At 40.3% G+C, this 25,179-nt stretch overlaps 1 protein-coding gene across 1 annotated transcript in view; it reads right to left on the reverse strand.

The window, feature by feature from the left end:
• The window catches only part of LOC119197005 (collagen alpha-1(XIV) chain), a 68,705-nt gene that overhangs the window by 5,311 nt on the left and 38,215 nt on the right, over positions 1–25,179 (reverse strand). Inside the window, exons 25-36 of the mRNA XM_062565402.1 lie at positions 22,424–22,582; positions 20,945–21,022; positions 20,056–20,142; positions 17,296–17,349; positions 15,569–15,664; positions 14,805–14,858; positions 10,060–10,113; positions 6,123–6,176; positions 5,907–5,978; positions 3,714–3,749; positions 2,719–2,785; positions 2,359–2,550 (exon numbers count right to left, since the gene is read on the reverse strand). Coding sequence (XP_062421386.1) covers positions 2,359–2,550; positions 2,719–2,785; positions 3,714–3,749; positions 5,907–5,978; positions 6,123–6,176; positions 10,060–10,113; positions 14,805–14,858; positions 15,569–15,664; positions 17,296–17,349; positions 20,056–20,142; positions 20,945–21,022; positions 22,424–22,582 — 1,003 coding nt within the window. The remainder of the gene's footprint in view (positions 1–2,358; positions 2,551–2,718; positions 2,786–3,713; positions 3,750–5,906; positions 5,979–6,122; positions 6,177–10,059; positions 10,114–14,804; positions 14,859–15,568; positions 15,665–17,295; positions 17,350–20,055; positions 20,143–20,944; positions 21,023–22,423; positions 22,583–25,179) is intronic.

Raw genomic sequence — 25,179 nt, forward strand, 5'->3', positions numbered from 1 at the left:
TGACAAGTACAATGTTGACTGCAAATTCACACCTTTATACATTTTACTGCAATTTCTACTCAACTACGTGTATCTGCGCTATAGTTATAGATTATACAAAATGCATTTCTAAAGATTAAAACACTGTTCCACATTTGGCTTATAAACTTATTAGCATGTTATTTTAGAGATGGATTGTTCCTTTGATCTAGAAAGTAGTTTCAAGTATCTTCAGCTCGATCATCTGTATCACATATTACATACTGCATTGGTATTGACAATCTAAGCATGTCTATCACAGAAAGGGTGGTTTGGTTCAGGATGAATATTTTTCTTTTCTTTATACCTACAATAATCTTCTTTTGATAAGTCTGCATTTTGTTTGTATGTTTGATTAGCATATTTATGTCATTTCTTTAGTAAAAAGGTGTTTCCTCACTTTCTTTGTGTACTTTAATATTACATTTCAAATTTTGTGCCGGACAATCTATGCGTGGAAGGTCTGTCTAAAAAGATGTATAATAAACTCAGACTTTACTTTGCGCCGCTGTCCATGCAGCTCTTTGAAGGACAGGATTAGGGGAAACACCCTAAAGTATGGAAACCCCACAAAGCTGATGATCTGCAGACGTTATTTAATTCTGTTTTTATGAGCGACTTAATCAACATGCATTGTAAAGAGGATATAACTACAAAATGTTTTCTATAGAGGCCGCTTAACGTCATGCTTTGTCAACAATCGCCACTTCCTGACCTACATACTTATATATATATACTGCATAATAAAGCACGTGAACTGCATATTGTTTCATCTGTTCAGCCTCATCACACATTTCTTCCTCATTCTGGAGTTACCCTTACATAAACCATCTGACTTAATAATAACATGTCTAAATTTCTTAAGCCTGCTATTCATCTTTTATAATATTTATCCGACTCTGGTTTCATTTCAACCAATAAAACAATAAAGTATGTGATTTTTTATTGGGTAGAATCAAAGGTCCGACATCGCTGGACATTTCCTGACAGCTGTTTTGAGCTTTCCTAACCCACCAGCCATGCAGGCTTACTTAGTATGGAGGTCTTGAGAGTGGGTTGCGAGTTTTAGTGAAGAAGAGTGAGCCTCATAAAAGCAATTTCTCCACTAAAGACGAGTGGCAGGGGAATGACTTCATGGATATTGAAGTAACTTCCTTCTGGCCTGGACTGAACTTGAGCGGATCTCTGACCCTGACTGAGTGAGAGAGCAAGCCAGACCACAAAAAGCAAAACTCATTGTCAATGTTGTAAATCAGGATAAATTTGGGTTGGTGTGCCGTTAAATATTTCTTTCACCATGTCTCAATCTTGTTATAGCGGTCTTTTTAAGGGTTACACAGATTTATTAAAGAGTCCTGTGCCATCCCTTCAAACTGCATTTGGTAATCTTTAATATATTATATATGTTATATATTGGTCTCAGATTTTTTGATATTTGTGATGCTTAGAACATTATGATGGAAGAATATGTGGCCATTCCCATGCAACACGGGTTGAGGGGATACAATTTGTTGAATTTAAATTAAAAATACTACTTGACAAACTAAGAATTAGTTAGAAAAATTCCACTAGGTTACCACATCAAGACGGACTAAGATTGAGGTGGACAATAGAAAAACCCAAGCTGTGATTTGGTGGTCAGATGTTTTGAATCAAGTCTATAGTTTGTGGTAGTAAAGTTAAATGAGGCGGTCATTATCCTAGAGGTAATCTTTCATGGTGATGACAAGTTGGAAAAGTTAGGTCTCAACTTTCCACTTATACAGCATGGTATGAAAACAGCATTTTTTACACAAAACCGCATGGGGTAAGCAAAGTGGGCATTTTTTTTCCATCACACATTTTGGTTAAAGGACCCCTGTGGATACAGCCACACCGGTTTTCCCTCACCCAAACTTGGCCTGGTGTTCAGCTCCTTCCCAGACAAGAAATCATAAAACGGGAGGTACCAATGGAATAATGTTTTCTTCAGACTGAGCTACAGCCTCTTGGACAATACCGGCTTCCTTCATTTCCTGTTAGCTCTGCAATAAAGACATTAAAATACCCCAAAAGCTATGAAAAAAAGAGGAGCCAATAAAAGAGGAGCCAAAGGTCCCATGCCAATAGTGTCTTAGTAAATCATACTTATATATATATATAACACTTGCATGCTTCCTCACTCCGACCCGAACATAGAAGGACTGATGATGGCTGGTGATCGGTCAGTATGTTACTAAAAGAATAAGAGATATAAAATATGTGTGGGAATTGGAAAGTAGCTTTTTCCTCAGCCTATAAATGCACCCAGTAAATAACTTTATTATTCATAGACACATCCTTAAAAGACTCCTCCCACACCTCTCTCTCCAGGACGTCCGTTCTGGCCGCTGGCCCCGGGGAAGCCCGGCCTGCCGGCTGGCCCTGGCTCTCCCTGGGGGCCGGGGGAGCCTCTCCTCCCCGGCTCCCCGGGTGGTCCTGGTACTGTTCGGACTGACGTTGCTGACTGGACGGGGATCTGGTTCAGTATGGAGTTATAGCGAGACAAGTGGCCTGCGCGAGTTAAACGAGGAGAAGGGTTTTAAAGGATTTAGAATTAGCTTTTCAACAATGTAAAAACATTTTTGAAGAGTTTTATCAGAGGTGAGAAATTAAGCCAGTAGATGTCAGAGTAAACATTTTCAGCATGCTGGTGTTACTGGGTGAATATTCCTTACTCACTCTGGATGAGCTGCTCACACACTTGCCGTGCTATCGCACGCACAGCAGCTTGGGATTGCACATCACCCTGAAGAAAAATATGGAGCTTTCATGGTCTGATGTTAAACAACCACTTTGTAGACTGAATATATTCAGTGTTTAAGTGCATTGTATTGATAGCTAACATAAGTGGGTGTGAGATCTGACGTCCGTCATCTTTTAAATTGTTGTTAGAAGAGCTATAGTTTCTATACCTGAAAGGAGATATTGAGCATGGAGTTCATAACTTCAAATGGCTTCCTAAACTGTTCGTAACCTCAAAGTTCCGTCTACTTGTCACAAGGACCACTAAACACCCCATGAAACCATGTTGAATGACGGGAGCTTCTAGTGAAGTTCTAATGAAAGTTGCTGTAAAATGCAAGAGAGGACATGAAGTTTATCCAAAGAATTTGCCCCTGCTGACGAAATCAATATGTTAATTGGATATTCGAGAGGGAATTTATTAAGTCATTGCCCCTTCAAAATAATATTACATTGGACATATATTTATTTGGATTTGTTAAGTTGGCACTGCAATCTTTTTTCTATAGAGTAATGGAGTTGATCAAAAAGGTTGTATGGAAAATTGGTTGTTCATATGACTTATTACTGTGTATATCTTATATAAACACAATATGTAAATATAATAGGAAAATATATATATATATTTTTTTAAACATTTATTTTATCCATGTATTACGTTTTAATCCATACAAATTTGAGCCATACACTTTGATTTGATTTGCTCCGAACGAGGTTGAGGCAACGTAAGAGAGAAATCAGGTGAATTTTAGGGGGAAAAGACAAACAAGACTGAATGTTGTAGCCTCATTTTGTATCCTCAAAACAAGAGTGGGAAGAATTGGTGAATATTAGTCTTTTAGTCAGCAAAATAACAATATTTCCAGTGTGTAAAAAAGCAGCAAAAACTATTTACTCTAAACAGGGGTTAAAGTGTGAGTGGAAAGACTTACTCTTTCTCCCTTATCACCTTTGGTACCAGAAGGACCCTGGAACATAAAAACACAAGAGGAGAATACAGATTTGACTGGGAAGTGTACTCAGAAATAGTCTCCCTCCCTCCTTCAATGCCCTCGCCTCATTACCATCCCTCTATTTGTCTTTAAGCTGCTTCATCTCTCACAAACAAATACACATACTTTAGTCTTGGCTAATTTAACAGCTGATATGACAATTTGAGAACTGGTTCTTAGTGTGAGACACACACATGAGCCCCGGAGCATGTTGGCAAAAAACACAAACAGTAACATGCAATACTTTGGCTTGGATGGGATTTGTTGCTGCTACTACCAACACTGTAAAATACAAAGATTTATATCTGATCACAACACAAATACACACACCATGCACATAAAGCAGATCAATGCATATCACAGTGTAACGCATTGTGATCCACAGGCAAATCAAAAGACTATTTCCTGAATACAGAACTATGTGCTGATATGATTTGTATCGGTTTCGATGTTGTTACAGCTTTTGCATAAAAGGGTGTTTATCTTGGGGGGAAACATGTCCTTCACCACCAACTGACTGGCTGGGTGTTCCGGGGGGTTGATGGATAGAGAAGGATGAGAAACTGTGTGTGCAGGCTTGGCATATCGTACAGCGTGTGCACTATGTTGGTGCCGATATAAATGCTTGTGCCAACATTTGACATGGCCACGGCTTTGGAGTGCAGTTCTCAGCAATAAAAGTTTTCTCCTGGACCTCCTCTGTGTGTGTGTCAGTCTGCATCTGCAGTCTCTCTGGACATGTACATGTCTGCTGTGTTAACAGGGTGACATGGGGAAACAAAATCCTACTCTGTCAGGCCAAGTGGAGTGGGAAAAAGACAGGGATATTTCTCACACTAATCTGATTAATTGTATTACTTTATCAAAAATATATTTCCATTGAGCCCAGAAATTCAGAGTCAGGTTTTTTTCCACTCAAAATGGTTTACAGTTCATCTGCAGAAGGAAAAAAAGGATGACTTTCTCTTGCACAGCTCCTCAGAAGGGACGGGAAAAACAATCCTAAGAAGATATTTTCTAACTTAAAGTTTGGGATTTCCCATTAGATGCTGGAACATGAACTTGTGTTGCACTCTTTATCTTCACACTATGTTGTCTTAATTGGTATAAATCCTTCAGTGAATTATTCATTGCAGTAGGACAGACGTGTGGAACCTCAACAAAATAACTCAATTACTCAATAACTCAGTTAGAATACGAAGAACAAAATGCAAAAAAGTCCCAGTGGATTTCTATGGCTGCTTTCAGGTAACAAAATAAACACTTGTTCAAGAGGAAAGTATAATCTTGTAGCAGAAACCTGTAAAGGGCAGAAAGACGACTGAATCAGCAATTTAATGTTAAAGTGAATTTTAGGTTTTATATGTTTAAGAGATTATTTCTCTGGAGAGCAAGATATCTTTGTGTGTATCGGTTTACTGCATGTGCATACATGAATATAGGGTGTCTGTGCCATCTATGTATTAGTAATGAGGCAGATGTAATCTCTCATCGTTTCTTTTTTTTATGTGTGTGTCAAGAAAGAGAGAGAGTTTCATGATTTATAGCTCTACCTCTCTGAGCCAAACTTTGCTTCTGGCCTGCACAGCTGACCCGAGACTTGATTAGATGTCACCAACATCACAATATCATCTGTTTCTGTATGGAAGCTAACATCTTTGTCTGTGCATTCTTCTCTTGCACATCTTTCCTATTCTTTTGTAAGGCTTTATAAACAGACTTACTTTACTTTTAGAATCAGAGGTAAACCTTCATATTTTGGTTTTCAAAAGATTAAACATTATTCCATTAGTTCGGAGCCAACACTAAACGATTTGGGTTTTTTCATATATCTGAAGCAATACGTTTATTAGTAATGCTAAATTCTGTCCAGGTGGTACATGTGTTATCATGAGGACTGTGTCCAATACCAATATTTTTAAGTCGTCATAAGTAAGATCAGAAAAACAGGACTTATAGGAGAAGAATAAACAATGTGTACAAGCTTTGGAAAATAACCACAATGTTTGTCATATTTAATTGAACCTGTTACTTTGTAATGCAGCTGAGAGCTTTTTGTTCTCCTGTAAATTTAGACAGACATTGACAACATCTAAAGACTCTAAGTAGCAAACTAACAAAATAAAAACTCACAGGAAGTCCTTGATCTCCTTCAGTGCCTGCAGAACCAACAGGTCCGTGAGCTCCTGGTGCTCCTGGTGCTCCCTGAGGGAAAGACAAAGAGTAAAATAAAGTGACAGAAAAGAAACTAGGTGACAAGGTGACAGGAAGCAAAAGTTTCATGGGTTCATGTGTCAGCGTGATCTGTCGGACAAAAGAAAGAAGAAAAAAAAGATTATAGACACTTACAACAGGTCCAGGAGGCCCTTGTGTTCCCTGTGGTCCACTATTACCTGGCAGACCCTGAGAGATGCAGATCAGAGTGCTCAGTATTATTATTAATATACAACGTTGGTTGCACTTTTATAACGTCTCCAAACTAAACCGACAGTAGGACTGTTGGGCAAACTCCTGGTGGGGAGACAAATGCCTCCAATCAAACTTTTAATTCTCTTTTACTTTTAGACAATTTGAAGAAGACACAAGGGCATTCCTTGGGACTTTTTCCCCCAATAAGACTGTTGAGTTTTTCACGCTTTGTATTATAGTTTCCTCAAGGCGTTATAAACATCTTAATGTCTCCCCATGATGCTCTAGTTTGAGGAGAACATGTGAATATGAAACTGGAGCTTCCAGAAGCACATTCATACAGACTGCAGGAGAGTTTTGTGTTTCCTTGGTGGTGGTGGTATGAAATTACACCATAATAACATGATATATGATAACATGCTGGCTTGTTATTATAGTTATTAAAACACATTTTCATATTGTCCACGAAAACAGCTTACTACTTTGTTTTTACTTTGTGGTCACACATGGAGGCTGACGCCTTTTTAACATGGCCACTTATACGATACTGCATTTAGCCTGCAGAAGTTTAAACATTACAAATTGTAATCTACTTAATTATAAGATGAGCATTAGCTGCTGTGAAAAGCGACTCAGATCAACTCAGTTTAGCCTCAGGTTGAAAAAGTTCTGAAACCGTTTTGTATGTAAGCCTGAAAATTAATAGCTTTCTGTTATCCATTTCTCTGTGATATGGACAAATAAAGGGCCCAAGAGAGCTACTGTCGTTTCAACGGATCTAACTGGCTGCTGTAGGGGAGTCTTTGCCAGTCTTACTTTTTTAGCTGACATTTAGAGGGAATTCAACATGATCATGCTGCTGGAAACATTAGTGTGTAATGCCACAGTTATTCTGCAAGAACACAAATGCTGATTTGAAATGTCTCATTGAAACAAAATAATAATTATTTCTTTGTGGTATTATTGTCTAGGCATCTCTACAACCATCACAAATTGTTACACAATAGATATGAAACATCTTGATGAAATATGGATATGGAAGGCCTGTCATAATAATCGCTAAAAGGGGGGTTATCTCCAAATAGAAGCAAGATAAATTTCCTCCCTGATTAGTCATTTTGCATGATTACATTTAATAATCAAATTACTGTGAGTAATGTTTGTATTTTGTGTGTGAGTGTTTTGCTTATCAACACACGGTTCAGTGTAGAGTGGTTTTTCCAATGGTTGAAAACTGGAATCCTTATCTAACAATATTTTCGATAAATATTCATTCCTTCAAATACAAAACCCTTTCACGTTGTAACACGTTTACCACGTAAACCCAATGCAGTGTTGTTTAAATAACTTTAGAATGAATAAATAAGGAATTAATTGATTAATAATAATGGTTGGTTAATGCATGACCAACCATTATGTAGACGTTATATCTACAATGGAAGCGGCAATCCAAAAACAGATTGTGAGGTAAAGATCCAGTGTGTATCATTAAGTCTAATCTAGCAGTAAGGTGAGCAGTTGAGCACAGTGTTGTTCTTCAGGAGCAACGAAACTAAGAGTCACAGTTGGCAGAAGCAGGGTTTTGTAGTCGGAGGCTAAAATGTTTCACATGCATGTGAAAGGAACCCAATCCCTTTTTGGTTTTGAAGCACTCGTTCTAAGCAAATGAAAACACAACCATTCTTAGTTTCGGGTGATTAAATAAAACATCAATTTGGATAACATTTTACAATTCTGCAAATATTTAAACCGTAATCCTAAACACTGGTCCTTATTGCCTTTGTTGCTTAAACCTCATGAACTCCAATCCTCTCAGGCATCAGGAAAGGAAAGTAAACAAACTATTGTCCTGAAGGAAATCACGCGACAAGCCTGAAAACTACACTGAGGGGATGACTACCTGGACCCCTTTCACCAGCAAAGAGACAGCAGGTGGGTCTTTCACCTCGGCAGGAGTAGACATGGCTTATCAACACACATGGTATTTTATTATTATCTTATTGTCAGAAGGTCGGGCTGGAGCAGGATGCAGGGAGGACTCAAACGCAGGGTTTCCAATGATAAAGTGCTCTTTATTGCCAAAACGAAGACAAGACGTGCTCCAACGATGAGTGACGTTAGACAATGACGCGACAAGGGACAACAGGCACACAGGGCTTAAATACACAAGGGAGGTGCAGGTGATTGGACACAGGTGGAAACACTCAGGCAATCACAGGACAAGGCAGGAAGTGAAGTTAACCCAAGACCACAAGGAACATAAAACTTCAAACTAAAACAGGAAGAGAGACCAAACCGTGACAGAACCCCCCCCTCAAGGACCGAATTCCAGACGGTCCTAAAGGGGAGCAGAACCGGAGAAAATCAGACAAGGGGAGGGAGGGTGGGGACCCGACGATCCTGGACCACGCGGGGACTCCGGGTGATGGCGGTCATGTGTGGGGTCCTTCGGGGGGGCGGCCGGAACGGCGGCCGGGCCTCAGGGTCTCGGGGGCTCTGGCGGGGCGGCGGCCGGGCCTCAGGGTCTCGGGGGGTCTGGCGGGGCGGCGGCCGGGCCTCAGGGTCTCGGGGGGTCTGGCGGGGCGGCGGCCGGGCCTCAGGGTCTCGGGGGGTCTGGCGGGGCGGCGGCCGGGCGTCGTGCTCTGCGGCGGCATCGTCGTGGCAGGGGGCGCCGAGCTGTGCGGCTCGGGCGTCGTCGTGGCGGGGAGCGCCGAGCTGTGCGGCTCGGGCGTCTTCGTGGCGGGGGGCGCCGAGCTGTGCGGCTCGGGCGTCGTCGAGGCGGGGGGCGCCGAGCTGTGCGGCTCGGGCGTCGTCGTGGCGGGGGGCGCCGAGCTGTGCGGCTCGGGCGTCGTCGTGGCGTGGGGCTCCGGCCCAACCCCTGACCCCACCCCCCCTTCAAGGACCGACTTCCAGGCGGTCCCAAGAGGGTGGGAGGGAGGGGTCATGGTCAGGCGCCGCGGGGCCGGGACCGGGGGCGTGGTTCGCGGGGCTGGAACGGGCGCTGACGGGGTTCTCGGGGCAGGAACGGGCGCTGACGGGGTTCTCGGGGCAGGAACGGGCGCTGACGGGGTTCTCGGGGCAGGAACGGGCGCTGACGGAGACTGGAGTCTTGGGGCTGGTTCAGGCGGAGACGGGGGTCCTGGGGCCGGTTCAGGCGGAGACGGGGGTCCTGGGGCCGGTTCAGGCGGAGACGGGGGTCCTGGGGCCGGTTCAGGCGGAGACGGGGGTCCTGGGGCGATGGTGTCGTACAAGGTCTGGATGTGGGCGGCCAGCTCCATCATCTGCTCCCAGCGTGCGCTGATGACTTCCCAAAACGGGTCTTTAACGTTGAGCCCTGCTGAGTCCTTCGGTGGTCGCGTCATTCTGTCAGAAGGTCGGGCTGGAGCAGGATGCAGGGAGGACTCAAACGCAGGGTTTCCAATGATAAAGTGCTCTTTATTGCCAAAACGAAGACAAGACGTGCTCCAACGATGAGTGACGTTAGACAATGACGCGACAAGGGACAACAGGCACACAGGGCTTAAATACACAAGGGAGGTGCAGGTGATTGGACACAGGTGGAAACACTCAGGCAAACACAGGACAAGGCAGGAAGTGAAGTTAACCCAAGACCACAAGGAACATGAAACTTCAAACTAAAACAGGAAGAGAGACCAAACCGTGACACTTATTGTTGTTGGTTTTTTGGGGATCCAAGCTGACACAGGGTATTGGTTTAATATCACATTCAAATCAAAATATAATTCACCTATATTATGTAGAGAGCTATATATACTGTATATTGATGCAAGTAGTGTAGATATATACATCTCTAAACTATATTGTAACTCTCCAATTAACACGCGGTGTGGCGGTAGTTGTCAGTTAATGGTCTTACCCTTGCTCCTGGAGGGCCATCTCTCCCGGGGGAGCCTGAGCTTCCAGGAACCCCCTAAACAAAGCACAAACAAGTAGAATCACTTTCACAACACCATACAGCATAACAAGGAACCGCTTTAAATGCATATCCACCAAATGTCAAAATGGAAAAGGTTTGTAGTCCTGCTCAACGAGGCTTTGACAGCAGTGGTCATAAATGTGATTTGTGGAATCACCATTCTCCAGCCCTGTGGGTAGCTCTATATCACCAGGCCACCCTGCTGCTCCATCTCCTGTCCCATTTCCCCAGCATCCACCTCTCCTCAGGTCAATTCACACTGCCGACTCCAAAATACAGTCATGGATTAAGTGTTGAAGTGATTTATCGCTGCACTTTGGTCTTAGTGGATGAGAGCTCATAAAACAGGGCAGTTAACCCGCAAATTACAGTCCGGGTCGCAGAGGACAGGCCAGTTATGATTAACGATGGGCCTTTGTTTAGATGCTGGCTGCTGTACGTTCTCCAAAGACATCTGCAATAATGTCTCTCCGCTACTTTCACCCATTTATCTACAAACTTTAACACAGAGCTGGAAGTAACATTCATTAGAAATGTAGAGAAATCTAAGTCGGTAAACAAAGAATCCATTTTTGTTTTACTTGGTTTAGAGGCAAACAAGTTAATATGCACAGCACACTCGTTGAAATATTGTGATTTGACTGAAACTTCTTTCACTTGTTCTAACAAAATACACACTTTAATGAGCAAATTACCCACTAAAATAAGAGTTTTGGGATTACACTTGTTAACCCCTTTAACTCCCTACTGTAGCACACAAAAAATGAATGAATACTTTAAGTATACCACAAAATAACGCGGTTCTAAGCAGATGTAAAAACAATGTAGTATGTGATAATGTAATTGTGCACTATAACATCCTGCCCTTGAAGCATCCTTAACCTGTGTATGAAATTATCATAATCATATTTAATGAATAATATTCATTATTATCAACAGGTGACCACTGCTTTATAAAGTAAAACACTGCAAGATTTATAATTATACAGAGTTACAATTGTGGATAAATGCATTAATAAAATGTTTGTATACTGCTTACAAATGCAACTAAAATGCCCGGATAAAAGTACACAAACACACATACACCCTCCTATCAGACCCATACATGCAGGACTTAATAATTCAAACAGCACACGCGCACACACACACACACTTGAATATGTGTTAGAGTCCAACAAATTTGGTTAAAAACGGAGGTCTAAGAGGCCTACATCCATCTGTAAAATATCGAGCCAAGGGACCAAATTTAAATCTTTGCCCCACAATCTATATTCCACTCAGGGAAAATTAAAATGATTATACACGCACATGCACAGACACCAATAAACCGGATGGAAATGAGTGAGATGCAACAAGGATGGACACACACCAACACAAACACACATTTGTTATTCATTGCAGCTGCATTTTCCACTGTCAAATTGAAACGGAGGCAGAGGGTACACTGACAAGGTTACATTGTATTTGTCTGCAGAGAGGAGAGAGAGAGAGAGAGAGAGAGAGAAAGAGAGAGAGAAAGAAAGAGAAAGATGGAGCTGAAGAGACAGAAAGAGGGAAACGGAAAGAAAGAGCAAGAGAGGTAATTGATGTTTTAAAGTTGTGATATCCTCTGTGGTCCCTCGTATATTACAACAGGGCCGTGGAAGCTACAATTCACCCACTGAGCTACCCCCCCCCCCCCCACACATTCATATTCTTCTCTCTGACAAAACACATTATTACTCGGAAAACCTAGTGCGGCACAAGGGCGCACTGCCAGCTTCTTTTATTAATAGGACTATGCAGGTGGAGAGAAAGAGAAGTAGATAGTGCTGCACCAGGAAGTGTTGCATCTCTCTGAGATGTTTCAAAGAATCGTTTTTCTCTCCTCGTGAAATATGGCTATTGCTTATTTCTTTCTAATGAAACATGTTAGAGTTCAACAGGCGTGGACAAGTTTCAGATATAATTCTGACTTTCAATCAGAGACTGACGTCAGGTCTCCTCAACTTATGAGTGCCTCAATAAAAGTAAATATAAAAGCCATTTCATGAACGAGTTAACTTGTTAGTAATGGTTTGAAACCAGAGGGAATAAACAAAAATCTCTATTAGCTGCATCGGTATTAAAACAAATTGTCTTCACAGCTGCCTCTGTCAAAAATAAACAAACACCTGTTCAACATTTCCTTTGGCTCTAAAATACACTATTAACACGAAGATTCTACTATAAAACATTAGTAAAGATACCCTGTAGAGGATGATCCCTATCCTAAAGCACAGTATGGAATGAAATGTGTACGTAATTGTGTTTGGTGTCTGCATGGTGCTCGGGAGGTGGATCGATGCATCAGTTTGACATTACCAGAGATCATCTGATGGAAGCAGCAACTGTGACAACTTGTGCTCCGATGCGGAAAGAAAATAATAGCGCTTCATGTAGGAGCTGTCTCTCAAAATATGAACATTTGCACTGTCAGCTCCACTTGACGAGCTTGACAGCAGCTAAATCTAGTTGGAATGAATTCAAAACAAGTTGGTTTTCTGTCATTTGTTATCCTTATACAGACAAGAGTTGTGGAGGCTGATCCCAGGATGCAGTGGGCAGAAAACGCTAAAAAAGGGGTTGTCAGCTCATCAATGGCCACAAGAAGATAAAACTGCAAACGAAAAGATCGGGGCCTTCTAACTATGAGTGTAGTTGGTGACCTCAGACATTAACATTGCCAAACAAGTGAGCACGTTAAATTTCCTATTGATCTACACATGGATGTTCGAACATCTATTAGATGAAAAACTCTGCAACATCCTCCAGTGAATCTGGGCAAAGAGCCATAAAGGAATTCACTGTCTTATTTAATTTATTGTGATCATGAAACAACACACCAATCAACAACAGGACCTGGTGCATCTAGATCAATTCTGGAGAAAAGGGTTCCTGCTTTCTATCTGCAGGACAGAGCTGCACCGTGCATATAGTGCTTGCATCAAGATCATGAGATCCAGATCTAGTGGGACTAGATGCCGATAAATAGATTTTCTGTGAATGTTGGCTCCCAAATTCTCCACTTTCATACAAGAAAAGAAAATCCTTTTAAGTTAATTAAGAAAAATAAATTATATATATATCTGCTTTTATACATTTGATTTTAACTCTGAAAGATATTTTGAGGTAAACATGTGGTGATGATGAGCTAAAGAATCTAGACAGTAAAATTGATTAAGAGGAATTAGGATAATTATTTGTCAGGCAGCATTTAGCTTCATAACAGTCCAAGGCTTGTGCTATTAAAAGTTAAAGACAGCCTGAGGCATGTTGCGAGATATATCCCCTATTGGCCAACATACATCACTGTGATAGATATTAACAATAAATGTTCCCTGATTAGCTAAGATAGTTGTGCGGCGTGTTATCATTTACCTGTGACCTTTCATATCACTTTCACACCATGAGAATTTATTATGTCACCTTAATAATGGCTTTAATATTTAATTCACCACTCAAGTTGTAATGAAGTAGCACAGACTCAAAACCCCAAACTATGGTTTGACTGATGTCACAACCTGGCAAAGCTCTACACTCCCATACCCTCTCACAAACAAACAATTCCACCCAATGGGCTCAATTAAGGCTGTGGTTGACCCTCCTGTTACACCTGTTAAGGTGAGACAATGAACAGCAATTTACATGTAAACGTTGAGCTCGGGGACCGTACATAATTCTTCTACCTGAACAGGTATCTAATGCAGCAGAACAACATCTGTGAAGTTATTGTTTAACAAAAAACTCAATGTTTTCACTAGATTCAATGCTGTGTGAGGCCGACCAAAGCAGCAATACATTAGCAAGGCAATGTCTCAAGAAATATATATTTTTAAATGTTCCGTCTTTCCTGGTCGGAGTTACCTGAAGAATTGTTCTGTCCTGTGTGTGTGTGTCCTATGATGTTCAAGACTCCCAGTAGAACTCCATTAAATCAATTCAGTATTAAGTATGATTGGTTCACTGCCCAATAATGGAGACGCTGAAAAAGATTATTCCCATCTCAATAATTCCATCAGGCTCCTCCGTGTCTGTGTCAACAGCCACGATGTGTTTTATGCCATCTTTTTCATAATCAAAATATATTATTGTCATGTTCATGAAAACAGCATCTGTTGCACGCTTTAACATTTCTAAACTTTTGTTTACCTAAGAAATCAATCAAAATGAGATGTAACAGTTACTTAGCTAAATCATTTACAAGTAACCACTCTTATGAATAGATAACAAATATATTTAGGGTCGGCCGGATATATATATATAAAAGTACAGAAATGCCTTTGAAAGGCAACAAGTATCATTAATGTGAACAGGGCCAAGGCTCCTCATTGATAATTCATATAGGACTCTTTGGTATTCTCCACACATACACACAGAGGAGAACAATTTATAAACAAAGTCTCTCACTCTCACATGCACGCACAGGCACACACACACACACACACACACACACACACACACACACACACAAATGCACGCACACAGGCTTTGTGATAACTCAATACTACTTAGCTCGTTTAGTCAAGAAAAAAACAGAAGGAGAAATTCAAAAAGAGTTTCCCCTCTGGGCTCTACACTGTGGTGTTGGGAAGAACAAGCCCCAACACACACTTCACCTCTGTATCGTACTATAATGTCATTTTCCTTGGTAAATGTTTTCTCACCATTTGCCCGGCTGGACCAATCTCTCCTCGCTCTCCCTTTCCCCCCGCAGCACCCTGTAAAGAAGCAAAGTCATTACATCTCAGCTGTACCAGTGGTCGCACTGACAGCTACCTAAGGACCGGAGAAACCTACATCTGTTATCTTAATAAGATGCTGGGCCACCCCAAGTCCCTTGTACAGCTCCAGTGTGCTTTGGGCAAGATTCTTCAAACGTCTAGCAAAAGTCTATTTGAGGTGAATGTTGACGTTTTGTCGATTTATGGCACCAAATGGCTGATAGCTCGATGTATAAATCTGTTTCTAATTGCACACTTGTTGTGAGTTTTCTGGCTAAAGGTGAGAGAGAAATGGCAGAGAGCACTTTTGTGACTATTCTCCATCATCATTTAGTGCAGCAGGGATGATTGTCAATAACATACATTCCAACTCATTATATTGGAAAATAATAACGTTTTGCAAAATTATTAATTTGTTTTAACTATTTCATATCAATGCATGTGCATACTGTCATATTAGACTTGATTTTAGGTAACCGATGTTTTCTATAATGAAAGGGGTTTAAATGTCCAAGCAAGTCGTTGGCCATTTGATTTAAGATTATAAAGCATAGTAAAATAATAATAAGATGTTATTTTAGCACTCAATAGTTTTTGTTTAAAAGACGAACGGATATCTATCTACTAATGCAAGGGGGTAGTATACTAATGTTGGTTGTTGTAGCTTATTTCAATGTGCACATACATACACACAAGCAAAGTCTTACCGGTGGTCCCTGAATGGAGAGACCACTGGGTCCCTGAGGACCAGGCGGCCCTGAGGGTCCAGAAGGGCCGATCTCTCCCACTGGTCCTTGAGGTCCCTATTAAAAAAACACAATGGATTTCATCTTTCTGTCATGATAAATGAAACAGGACATCTTTAATCCCATGACAACTGAGCAGGCTCCCTTCTAGATGAGCATGTGATGTGAACTCGTCCACGCATAATCAGCTCATACATTTGACATATTCATGAAATACATTTTAACCACATTAGAAATGCTTGTTATAGCTATGTGTGAATAAAGCAGCACTTAAAACAACACTTAAGAATTATATACATATTTTATGTAGATGAAAATGTGTCCATTTCCTCAAAGTCTGCACCTATTCAACACATAAATTATTCATAAATTTAACAACTGCCAACTGTTTTATTGTTGGACTTTACAGTAACTGGCTTCACTTATTTCTCATCCATCAAAAAAGAATCAAAAGAAACTTTGGACCAGATACAGAATAAATTCAGAGTGCGGAGAGAATAAGTGAACAACTGAAGTGTCTGATGTTATGATAAAATGACAAATATTGATCAAATAAACTGAACTACTTGAACAGACTTGATTTGATTTATAGACAATTAAAGTGTAATCACTGAAAGGTTTGTTTTATTAACTGCACATTATTTCCACATTAATCACTGCTGGATCAAATATTGTATCCAGATTGATTTGCGGGGTTGAATAAGGATGAATGTCTCATCCAGCGGAATAATTTGACCATTCAAACAAACGCGGCTGTAGTTGCAGAGGTACAAATACTGCTGAGCAACTACAAGTGTGATCTGGCAGGCATGTATTATTTTATACGTATGTACTGTAGAGCATGCGAGTGCCAGCAAACCCAAAAACCACATCTCACTCCAAAACTTAAAAAGTGCACTCAATACAATGTCGTCCAACTATGTCAAAGTGAGACATATGGTTGATTTATAGATTGACAGCCCATGTGTCCGTGCATTAGTGGAAGTACCTAAAAATAGTGTCTTCTAAAATGTAATGTTAAATTACAAGCATGGGAATTGGCTATTGATTTTGAGAGTCCAACAGCATCAGGGCTTGTACTGACTGATGCAGCTGGATGGTTTGTAAGAGTTTGGAAGAGATTTCCATTTCCATTTGATTTAGAACTGTTGTTGTAAGGAAGCATATTTTCAACACTTTAGAAGATACAAACTGTAGTAAATCATTCATTTATAGGTCAAGACAGTATCTTCTAGAACCCTGTCTATTAAAGCCCATGATAGTAACGGTGCTGATAAGAGCTTTATATCTGAGGCCAAAAGGAAGATCAGGTATAGCCTGAAAAAACAGATTTAAGCTCTAAAATCACTTCTTTCAGTCAAAGCAAGATAAACATCCAGCCTGAAGGATAGAGGGGCCACAGCTAAAAATACCTGGTGTTTGGGGGCATTGCCTACTGAACTTACCAACGGACCATTCCTGTTTTGCCTCATAAGAAGGTGAAACTGATTAAACTCATGAACACATCAGGTTCTCTAGTCCAGCAATTTGAGAAATCCAGTCCAGCATCTTGTGACTGTGATCAGGGTGCTTATGCCTCCTTAGTTAGGAGCATGACACAGTTACAGACTAAGTGTCGAGAGTTTTGTTGAAGAATAAATAAATGGGTAAATAATATGGGTAATAAATGGTCGGTGTATTTTACTCACCGTCACCCCTGACTCTCCTCGATCTCCTCTGGCTCCTCGTATGCCTGGACCGCCCTTCAAAACAGGCCAAACACACACGGCAAAAACAAGACAAGTCAGTTTTGACAGTTTTGCGCCTAGATAGAGTGTAATGGTTAAGACACGTCTCTACAAAAATATGTATCCCTCAGACCCCCGTTTGTCCATTGGAGTTTATTCTGAAAGTCATCATGCATTCAAATGTATGATAACTTTTAAGGACAGAGGCCAACTCTGATCTGTGCAGGAAACTGCCTCCTGGGCTCAGGACTTTATTGCGTTGCATCTGTAAGTCAGTCTGGAGCCGTAAACCTTGGGCTGACCCCAATAGCCAAACGCTCCATCCAGGGAGAACACACATCTGCTAATCATCCATTCATTTTGGATACTGGTCAAATAGACCTCCACTAGGAACGAGTGGGTATTTCCTATGGTATTTAGCCACACACAGAATATGAGAGGAAACACACATTGATTTTTACAATCAACACCTTGAATGATAGAAGCACTTTGCAAATGACAAGGTAGTACAAATTGTAAACCATACTTTGGTGTTTCATTTTCACTTAAGATTTCCTTTTTTACTAAATGTACCAGAACTCAAACACAACGAATGGAAACACAGTACTTTTGATTCAAATGCAATGAGTCTGCTATTGGAAAATGATTGGAAATCAACAAATGTAACAATGTATTTGTCTCTGCAATTTGTTACTTTTGACAGAAATTAGCTTCAATCATCAGCAATACCACTATTTGTGTTTGGATTGTTGTGGGCCTTGATGGTGATAAAATACAGTATTCTGCTATTATTGTATAAGAGAGCAATTTGATGTCAAACACACATTTACAGACTAGGCTATTGAACAGCGTGGGCACAATTCAATCTCAGCAAATGGAGATGGCAGGCAGTGCTAGTCTTGTTTTCCTTAATTCCTGAGTACTGTTTGGTTACTGAGCTGAATTTTTGCCAAATCAGGCAGCAAAGATTGCAATTCATTTGGGGCAATCAATATTAGTTCAAAGATGACTCAAAGATTAACAAAACTGATGAGGTCTGCTGCTGTGCAAGACAGGAAAAGTCATGCAACAGCGAACCCGTCAGTGAAAATGACTCGAGAACGGCAAACTGTAGTTTAAATAGTGATGCTAAGTTTAGAGAAGACTAATATTCATTTAAATAAAATCTCATCTGAATAGATCATAACAACAATACTTTCTATGATCAAATGGCAACAAGTATGTTTTCCTACATTATTTGAATGATTTTCTCTTCAACTCATTTGTCTTCTTTCTTTCTTTTACATACTGCATCAGGTATCCCAAAGGATCCAGGTATTCATTTGGCTTTCTTACAGTCCTTGGTTCAAATAGAGCGAGCGATGTCTCTGCAGCAGATAATGATACTAACAAATAATGATGCTAACATCTCTTTTTCTATATACAGTATAAAGCTGGTTGTCCACCGGGGAAACAATACGTTAATGGTGTAAATAACCATTATTTTGTGTTAACAAGGGGAATGATGTTGCCTTTTTATCCTTCCTCAAAACTCTACTGACTATAGTTGGCACAGCTCAAAAATGCCCATGAATGAACTGTAGTTAAAAATTGATTTAAGAAGCCGATTCAATAACAACGAGACAAAGAGACATAGACAGAAAGACAGGCACAATGAAAGAGGCTTATATTGACAATCAGGCATGTGGATGAAGTGAAGGTAGAAGAGAAAAAAAACAGAACAGAAGAAACCGAAAGCTAGAAAGAGTTGAAAGTTCTACAGAACCGCTGTTGATCTGGTTTGGACAGATAGTGAAAGAGAGAAAGGAAGAGAAGATGGGGGCCACACAAGACAATGCACAGAAAAAAGTGGATAAATATGAAGAAAGAAAACACAGGAAAAGGTCTTAAATGGAGACAACAAAAAGGCTGTGTTAACTGGAATCACCGTTTAATTAGTTTCTTAAACTATACTGGTGTTGATGCACAGCCCTCCCCTGCCTTCGTTACCCAGGGGTGGAGACAGAGACAAAGAGAGAGAAAATGACAGAAAAAAAAAAAGATATAGAGACGGGGGAAAGGGAAAGAATGGGAAATGGAAAATGCAGCGCGGAACAAAAGAAGAACGAGAAAATGAGTATAAGAGAAAACCTCGGGCTATAAATGAGCTCATTTACTTGCTCTCGTCTCTCAGCTTCTATCAGGTTTTACATGCTACTGCGTGAGAGGAATACGGCTCCCCACAAGCTCATCTCTTCTCTCTTACATACAATGAAAAAGTCAGAAGACTTGTAATTTTACATCACACAGGTGTTATTAAAATACATTGAGAAATCAGTGGGTGTTAATATCTATGGATACCACATACTAGTTGTACAATAACACGTTTCCTTGGACTTTTTGATATGATGTGCTTTTGTATAGGTGAACGTTGTTGGTTAAGTAGTCATTGGTCAAGGTCACTGTTTTGGATTTTTTTTTGTTAAATCTTTACACAATCATGTTATGTTGTTATTTTGAGATTGTGTTTTTATGTTTTTCTTGGTTTTCTATTTGCAGAAATACCCAAATCTTCCCTTAGGGCACAAAAAATTGAGCTAGATTCTACTGATTACATTTTATATTAATTTAACCAAAATTATACTACAATTATTACGATTATACCAATTGAAACCAAAGCGCATGAGTAAATTTCATAACGAAAGAATAAATGAAAGAATAAAAGAATGAGTGGTCACTTACAGGGGGTCCGGAAGGTCCTGGAGGCCCTTTGCTCTCCTGGGAACAGGTACAGGCATGCGGCATTGAGGGGCACTGCTCCTCAACTCTCTGAAAACACACATTAAGACATTGAGCGTACTCAGGCAACACACCTCTTAACTGTCTGAGTTGATTTGCTTTTACTACAAAATCAAATCAAGGTTGGCTTAGTTCCCTCTACTGATTACATACTTAATCAAAAGTTTAGGAAACTGCATCTGTTGAAATAACTAAACCGTTTTTTTGGGATTTGCTCATACTGGCAGTGTGTCTAACATAGTGGGCAGCTTGTGCATGTTGGCCGGGGAAAAAAAACGTATCAGTAATGCTTTGCAGCACCACCATATCTGTGCAATATTGTTTTAATGGATTCCATCATATTGCACAGGGATATCATATATTATTATAAACTCATGTAAATTAAGTGGAGACGCTGCAGTGTATATGTACTTTTCCTAATTGTTCCCACCTGTCTGCAATCACCTGTTCCTTCTCAGTACCTGTACCTTCTCATGTGCGTCCCTGGTTCGTTGTGTTATTTTCCCCTGTGACCCTAAACGTAGTGCCCTGTTGTTTATGTTTCATTAAAGCTATTTTTGTTTGACCGCGACAGTATGTTATGTAGCCATGTTTTATGCCTGGGGTGTTAATTGACGATTGGCGCTATGATTCATATACGCGTGGGAGGAAGACGGCATTGGTCACTAGGGGCTTTCATATGACATAAATAAGATGACGCTCCTAATCAGAGGCTGTAGTATCAAGAGAACTAACCTCCTGCCCCCTCAGAGAGGAGAGGCAGTAAAACCAGGCATTTAAGTGTGTAAGCACTCGTGTGTGAGAGAGTACATGCATGTGTGACGTTTCTTACTAAGGCCGGCAGCTCGCAACACTTATCTCTGCTGGCCCACGAAGTGCTGCAGATGATGTCAAACATCTGGAGCTGGAACTGTAAACACAGACATACACAAACATACACAAATATTGGTACACTTACACACACGCAAATCAACTCCAGTAATTCTGCAAACATAATACCATTCATTTTCAAATGCAGAATTAAAACAGAACCAAATTAGAAATGGAATATTAACTACAGTGTTTGTACAGATGTGGTTTTGTGGTGTTTCTGTGTCGATAAGTTAAAAGAACAGACAGATTGGCGACCTGAAAACAGGGCTGGGGGATACGACAAGTCTGGCTGATAGCTAAACAAACAAAATTAGCGTTAGGGAGGCTTCACTTGTCTTAAACTATAGAGCGGGCTATAAATTAGGTCATGGGCTCGTTTACTCTTGAAGAAACAGCTCGCTGACATGTACTGTTTGCTTTCATTTCACTAGAAGACCGCTTTCTTTAATCTAAATTTGTAATTATCCAGAAACCCAATGTTTCATTCCCCAAATCTCAAACAAAGGAACTTATACATGTGGTTTCTACTCCTGAGTAGAAGTAATGACTGTGTAACTTTGTGAGGAAGTTGAAGACATTAAAAACACACCTCGATGACATTATGTCGGTTAGAAAAAAGTGGGAGGTTGTCACACAATTATGATTTAAGATAAGACCTCATACATTATTCCTGGTTTGGTCAGGTTTCATATATTCATTTAAGTGCAATTAGGCTTACTGGTCACCTGAGGTAAGGAAGGTGCAGAAGTCCCAGGTTTAAAAAAAGTCCACATTACCTCAAATTTCATATTTAAGAATATCTGAAAATAAACGGATATTTGAATCAAATGTTTTCAATTCCTGCACCAGAGCCCTTGTCAAACAGTCTTATCTAGGGGATTATATGTAATTTTTCTAATGCTTACTGAAACCAACCAAAACAAAAGTAGAGACTTACAGTGATCAATTTAGGGTTTAGACCGAAATTCATAGAAATTTAGATATTATCAAAAAAGTCACAACTGTCATATCATTTCTTACAAGTTTTAAAAACAATGAAAACCGATTAAGCACCACAACATGTTTTTATTTTTTTCTTCAGGGAAATAGCTTTTTTTGGCCCCTCAATAAAGCTGAGCTCTATGGATACTCCAATCTATGCAGTGGAGATTTTCACCTCATTCAGGGTTATTTTTGGTCTCTTTGTTTCCACTCTGATCAGTGTCCCCCTTGCCTGTCTTGAGTATTTGTTCATCCATCTACAGAGTTGCTGTGGTGCCATATTCTTTCAATTTTGAAATGCCGGATTTCATCTCCGTTAAACCATGTGGCCCATTACATAAAAACAAATACAAATCCCTTCCAATGCAACAAAAGGGAGAGGGTGTACCATCACATTGCAATGATCAGTGGAAACCCTGTGTTCAGTACAATTATTCAGACAAGGATTAATACTGACTGGAGCAGAGTTGTGCCGTCTGCCTCTGGAGTGAATCATCCTTCCGAGGATCTCTACTCCATCCGTAGTGATGTTACCAGCAGCACTGACAGATTTCTCCCCAACTTCAGAACAATCTAGCACCACCTTCACGGCTGTCTTGCTTATGGTTACATGAAGCTGTATGGAAGAGAGAGAATAAGGTGCATAAGATAGACGTTTTTCCCAAATCACAGGTAGATGTGAAAATGCATTTACTTTTTGTTTGGACCAAAATCTGTGATCCCTTCTGTTTTCAACAATAGGCCACCTATAATTAACTAACTGATTAATTACAATGACAACGGGTTCCTTTAGCTTGAGTGTAATTTTTATGGATGCATATTAAAAGCTTTTTACGACATATATTGGTCCGTCTATTCCAAGTGGCTATGAGCTGAAACTGCTTTCATAAGGGAAACCACTGCCAGAGCTGTCAACTGTGAAACTGGTCACATGGTTAATCAGCAGAGAGGGAGTTGCATTCAGGCGAAGTATAGTGATTAGCACTGGGCCCGTTAACGTGTTATTAACGCGAAATGCATTAATTCATTAACCCTGACATCCACACAAGACGTGAAAACAAGCTGCTCTTAATTGTTACTCTTTACTCCGGTAACCCAACTATGCCTTTCCACCCCCAGTGTTCCCCTCACTTGAATCCTCCCTGGGAATAACTCCCTCCATGTACTGCTTCTCATCAATAAGCAGTACGAGAACCAACATGCTTTTATTAAAAATACCCACAACTACTGAAGAGAGACTGTAACAGATTTATAAATGTTACCTTGCTGTTGCTGAGAGGGCCTGTTACTTGTTTTGCTAAAACAATTGGCTTTGGTTTTATATTTGATTTGAATAAATACATTTTTAAGAGATTTACAATAAATTGTTTAACGGCTAATGTGTAGGGAATACTGCTGTTAAAAAGCACCTTATGCGTGTTCGTACACTCCATCTGCATGGACTGTGTGTTATAGGAACATGAAAACATGAGTGTAACACATGCACCTCTCAATGCGATCACACACAGTAACGAGGTGCAGTCAATGTGCAGTCAGACAATGTTCATTTTAAAGTGTCTGGGCCTATTCCTTGGACGGCTGCTTCACAATGATTTTCTGTTCTCACCCTCCATTTTGCACACTTCACAAGACATCATATCACATCATGTGAGTGTGTGTGGGGGGGGGGGGCATGTATGTGTGTTGTACACCAACAGATTTTTTGTGCCGTGTTGTAAACTCAAAGGAATACAGTTGGAAGTACAGATGGATTAAGCTTTACGTGACAAGGCACAAGAACCTCACAACCTTCAAATGATTTGTCTTTCAGATAAATTTGACTTAGACCACCTGTCGATGTTGAAGTACAGTCTGCCTGAGAACAAAGTCATTATGACAGTATCTGAGGGCATGAATGCTTATTTATGGAGGATTCCAAGAGATGAAAGAGCAAAATACAAAATAAAGTTTTCAAAGTATCCTTATCCTTACATTGAAATATAAAAGAAGAGGGGAGGAGAAAAGATAAGAGCAGAAGAGAGTTGAAGAAGTGTAAGAAACGAACAGACAAACACGCACGCACCTAAATTGTTATGCAGTTTTTAAACATGTTGTGAGAGATAATGGGGGCTGAAGTAAACGAGGCCATCAGTATTTTTGCTGACTAAGAATTCATCGTCCTGCACTTAAAAATGTGCACTTGCATTATGAATTCTTGAACGAGTGTGTGTGAGAGTGTGCGTGTGTTCAGTCAGCTTTTTGTATGTGAATGGCCGACTGTGAAGCCTTCATATTTTTTGGAGCATTGCATGTACAGTATGCTTTAAACATTTACAAAACATGCTTAACCCTGTTGCTAAAGAAAGCCAGCTTTCTTTGCCGTTACCTCAGTTTTACAGAGGAAAGGGAAGAGCGAGTGTAAAGATATTCTGTTGCTGCACACTGCTCATTGCCAAAAAACTCCTCACACTGTCCCCTTTAAGCACAAATGTTTTCCTAATCGTACACAAAGGAGAAGTATGAACAAATGTTTCATTCCAGCTTGAGACATTCAACAGAGTTTAATGACTAACGTGGCAGCTATCACAGTCACAACAGAAATATATTTGGCTCTGCATCCCTGCAAGTGATATTTGTAGATAGTCGTCTGCCAAACAAGATTGTCTGCCACGTAACACCATGTCCTCCATTCTTTTTATGTGACTTCATTCATCCCAAATCTTTTCTTTCAATAGACACAATTGATTTATAGTTTATGAGTAAATTAACAAGCTGGGAATTTGGGATTTCACTTTATAAAATGTATATGTCTCTAAGCAATAAGTGAGCTACACTAAAGGCCGCTATCAGTTCTTTCTACGTCTACATTTCTCTCTTTATTTTTCTGTTTGTATTCATCCTTCTGTCCCAAGCTCACTGTCATAGCGATTTCTTCCTCTGCTGTTTTTTCTCCATTCTTCACCTGTTTGTGTTTTCTGGGTTTCTCTCAGTTGGTGAATCTATGTGTGTGCTTTACAGAGCGGTGACGGATATTCCTCCTTTGACACGTGTTGCCTTCTTATGGTAATCCCTTTATAACGGACACACAATCACATACAACCACATGGACGCTCCTCTCATTCACCTGCCATTCTTTCAAAGCGGAGACAAATAGTTCCCCTTGACAGTTTTCTGCATATGTTCTGTCTCTAAACATTGTCATGTTCTCAAGCAGAAAGACAGGAAACAATGAAG

The sequence above is a fragment of the Pungitius pungitius genome, chromosome 11 (assembly GCF_949316345.1).
Source record: "Pungitius pungitius chromosome 11, fPunPun2.1, whole genome shotgun sequence".
Classification (NCBI taxonomy): Eukaryota; Metazoa; Chordata; class Actinopteri; order Perciformes; family Gasterosteidae; genus Pungitius; species Pungitius pungitius.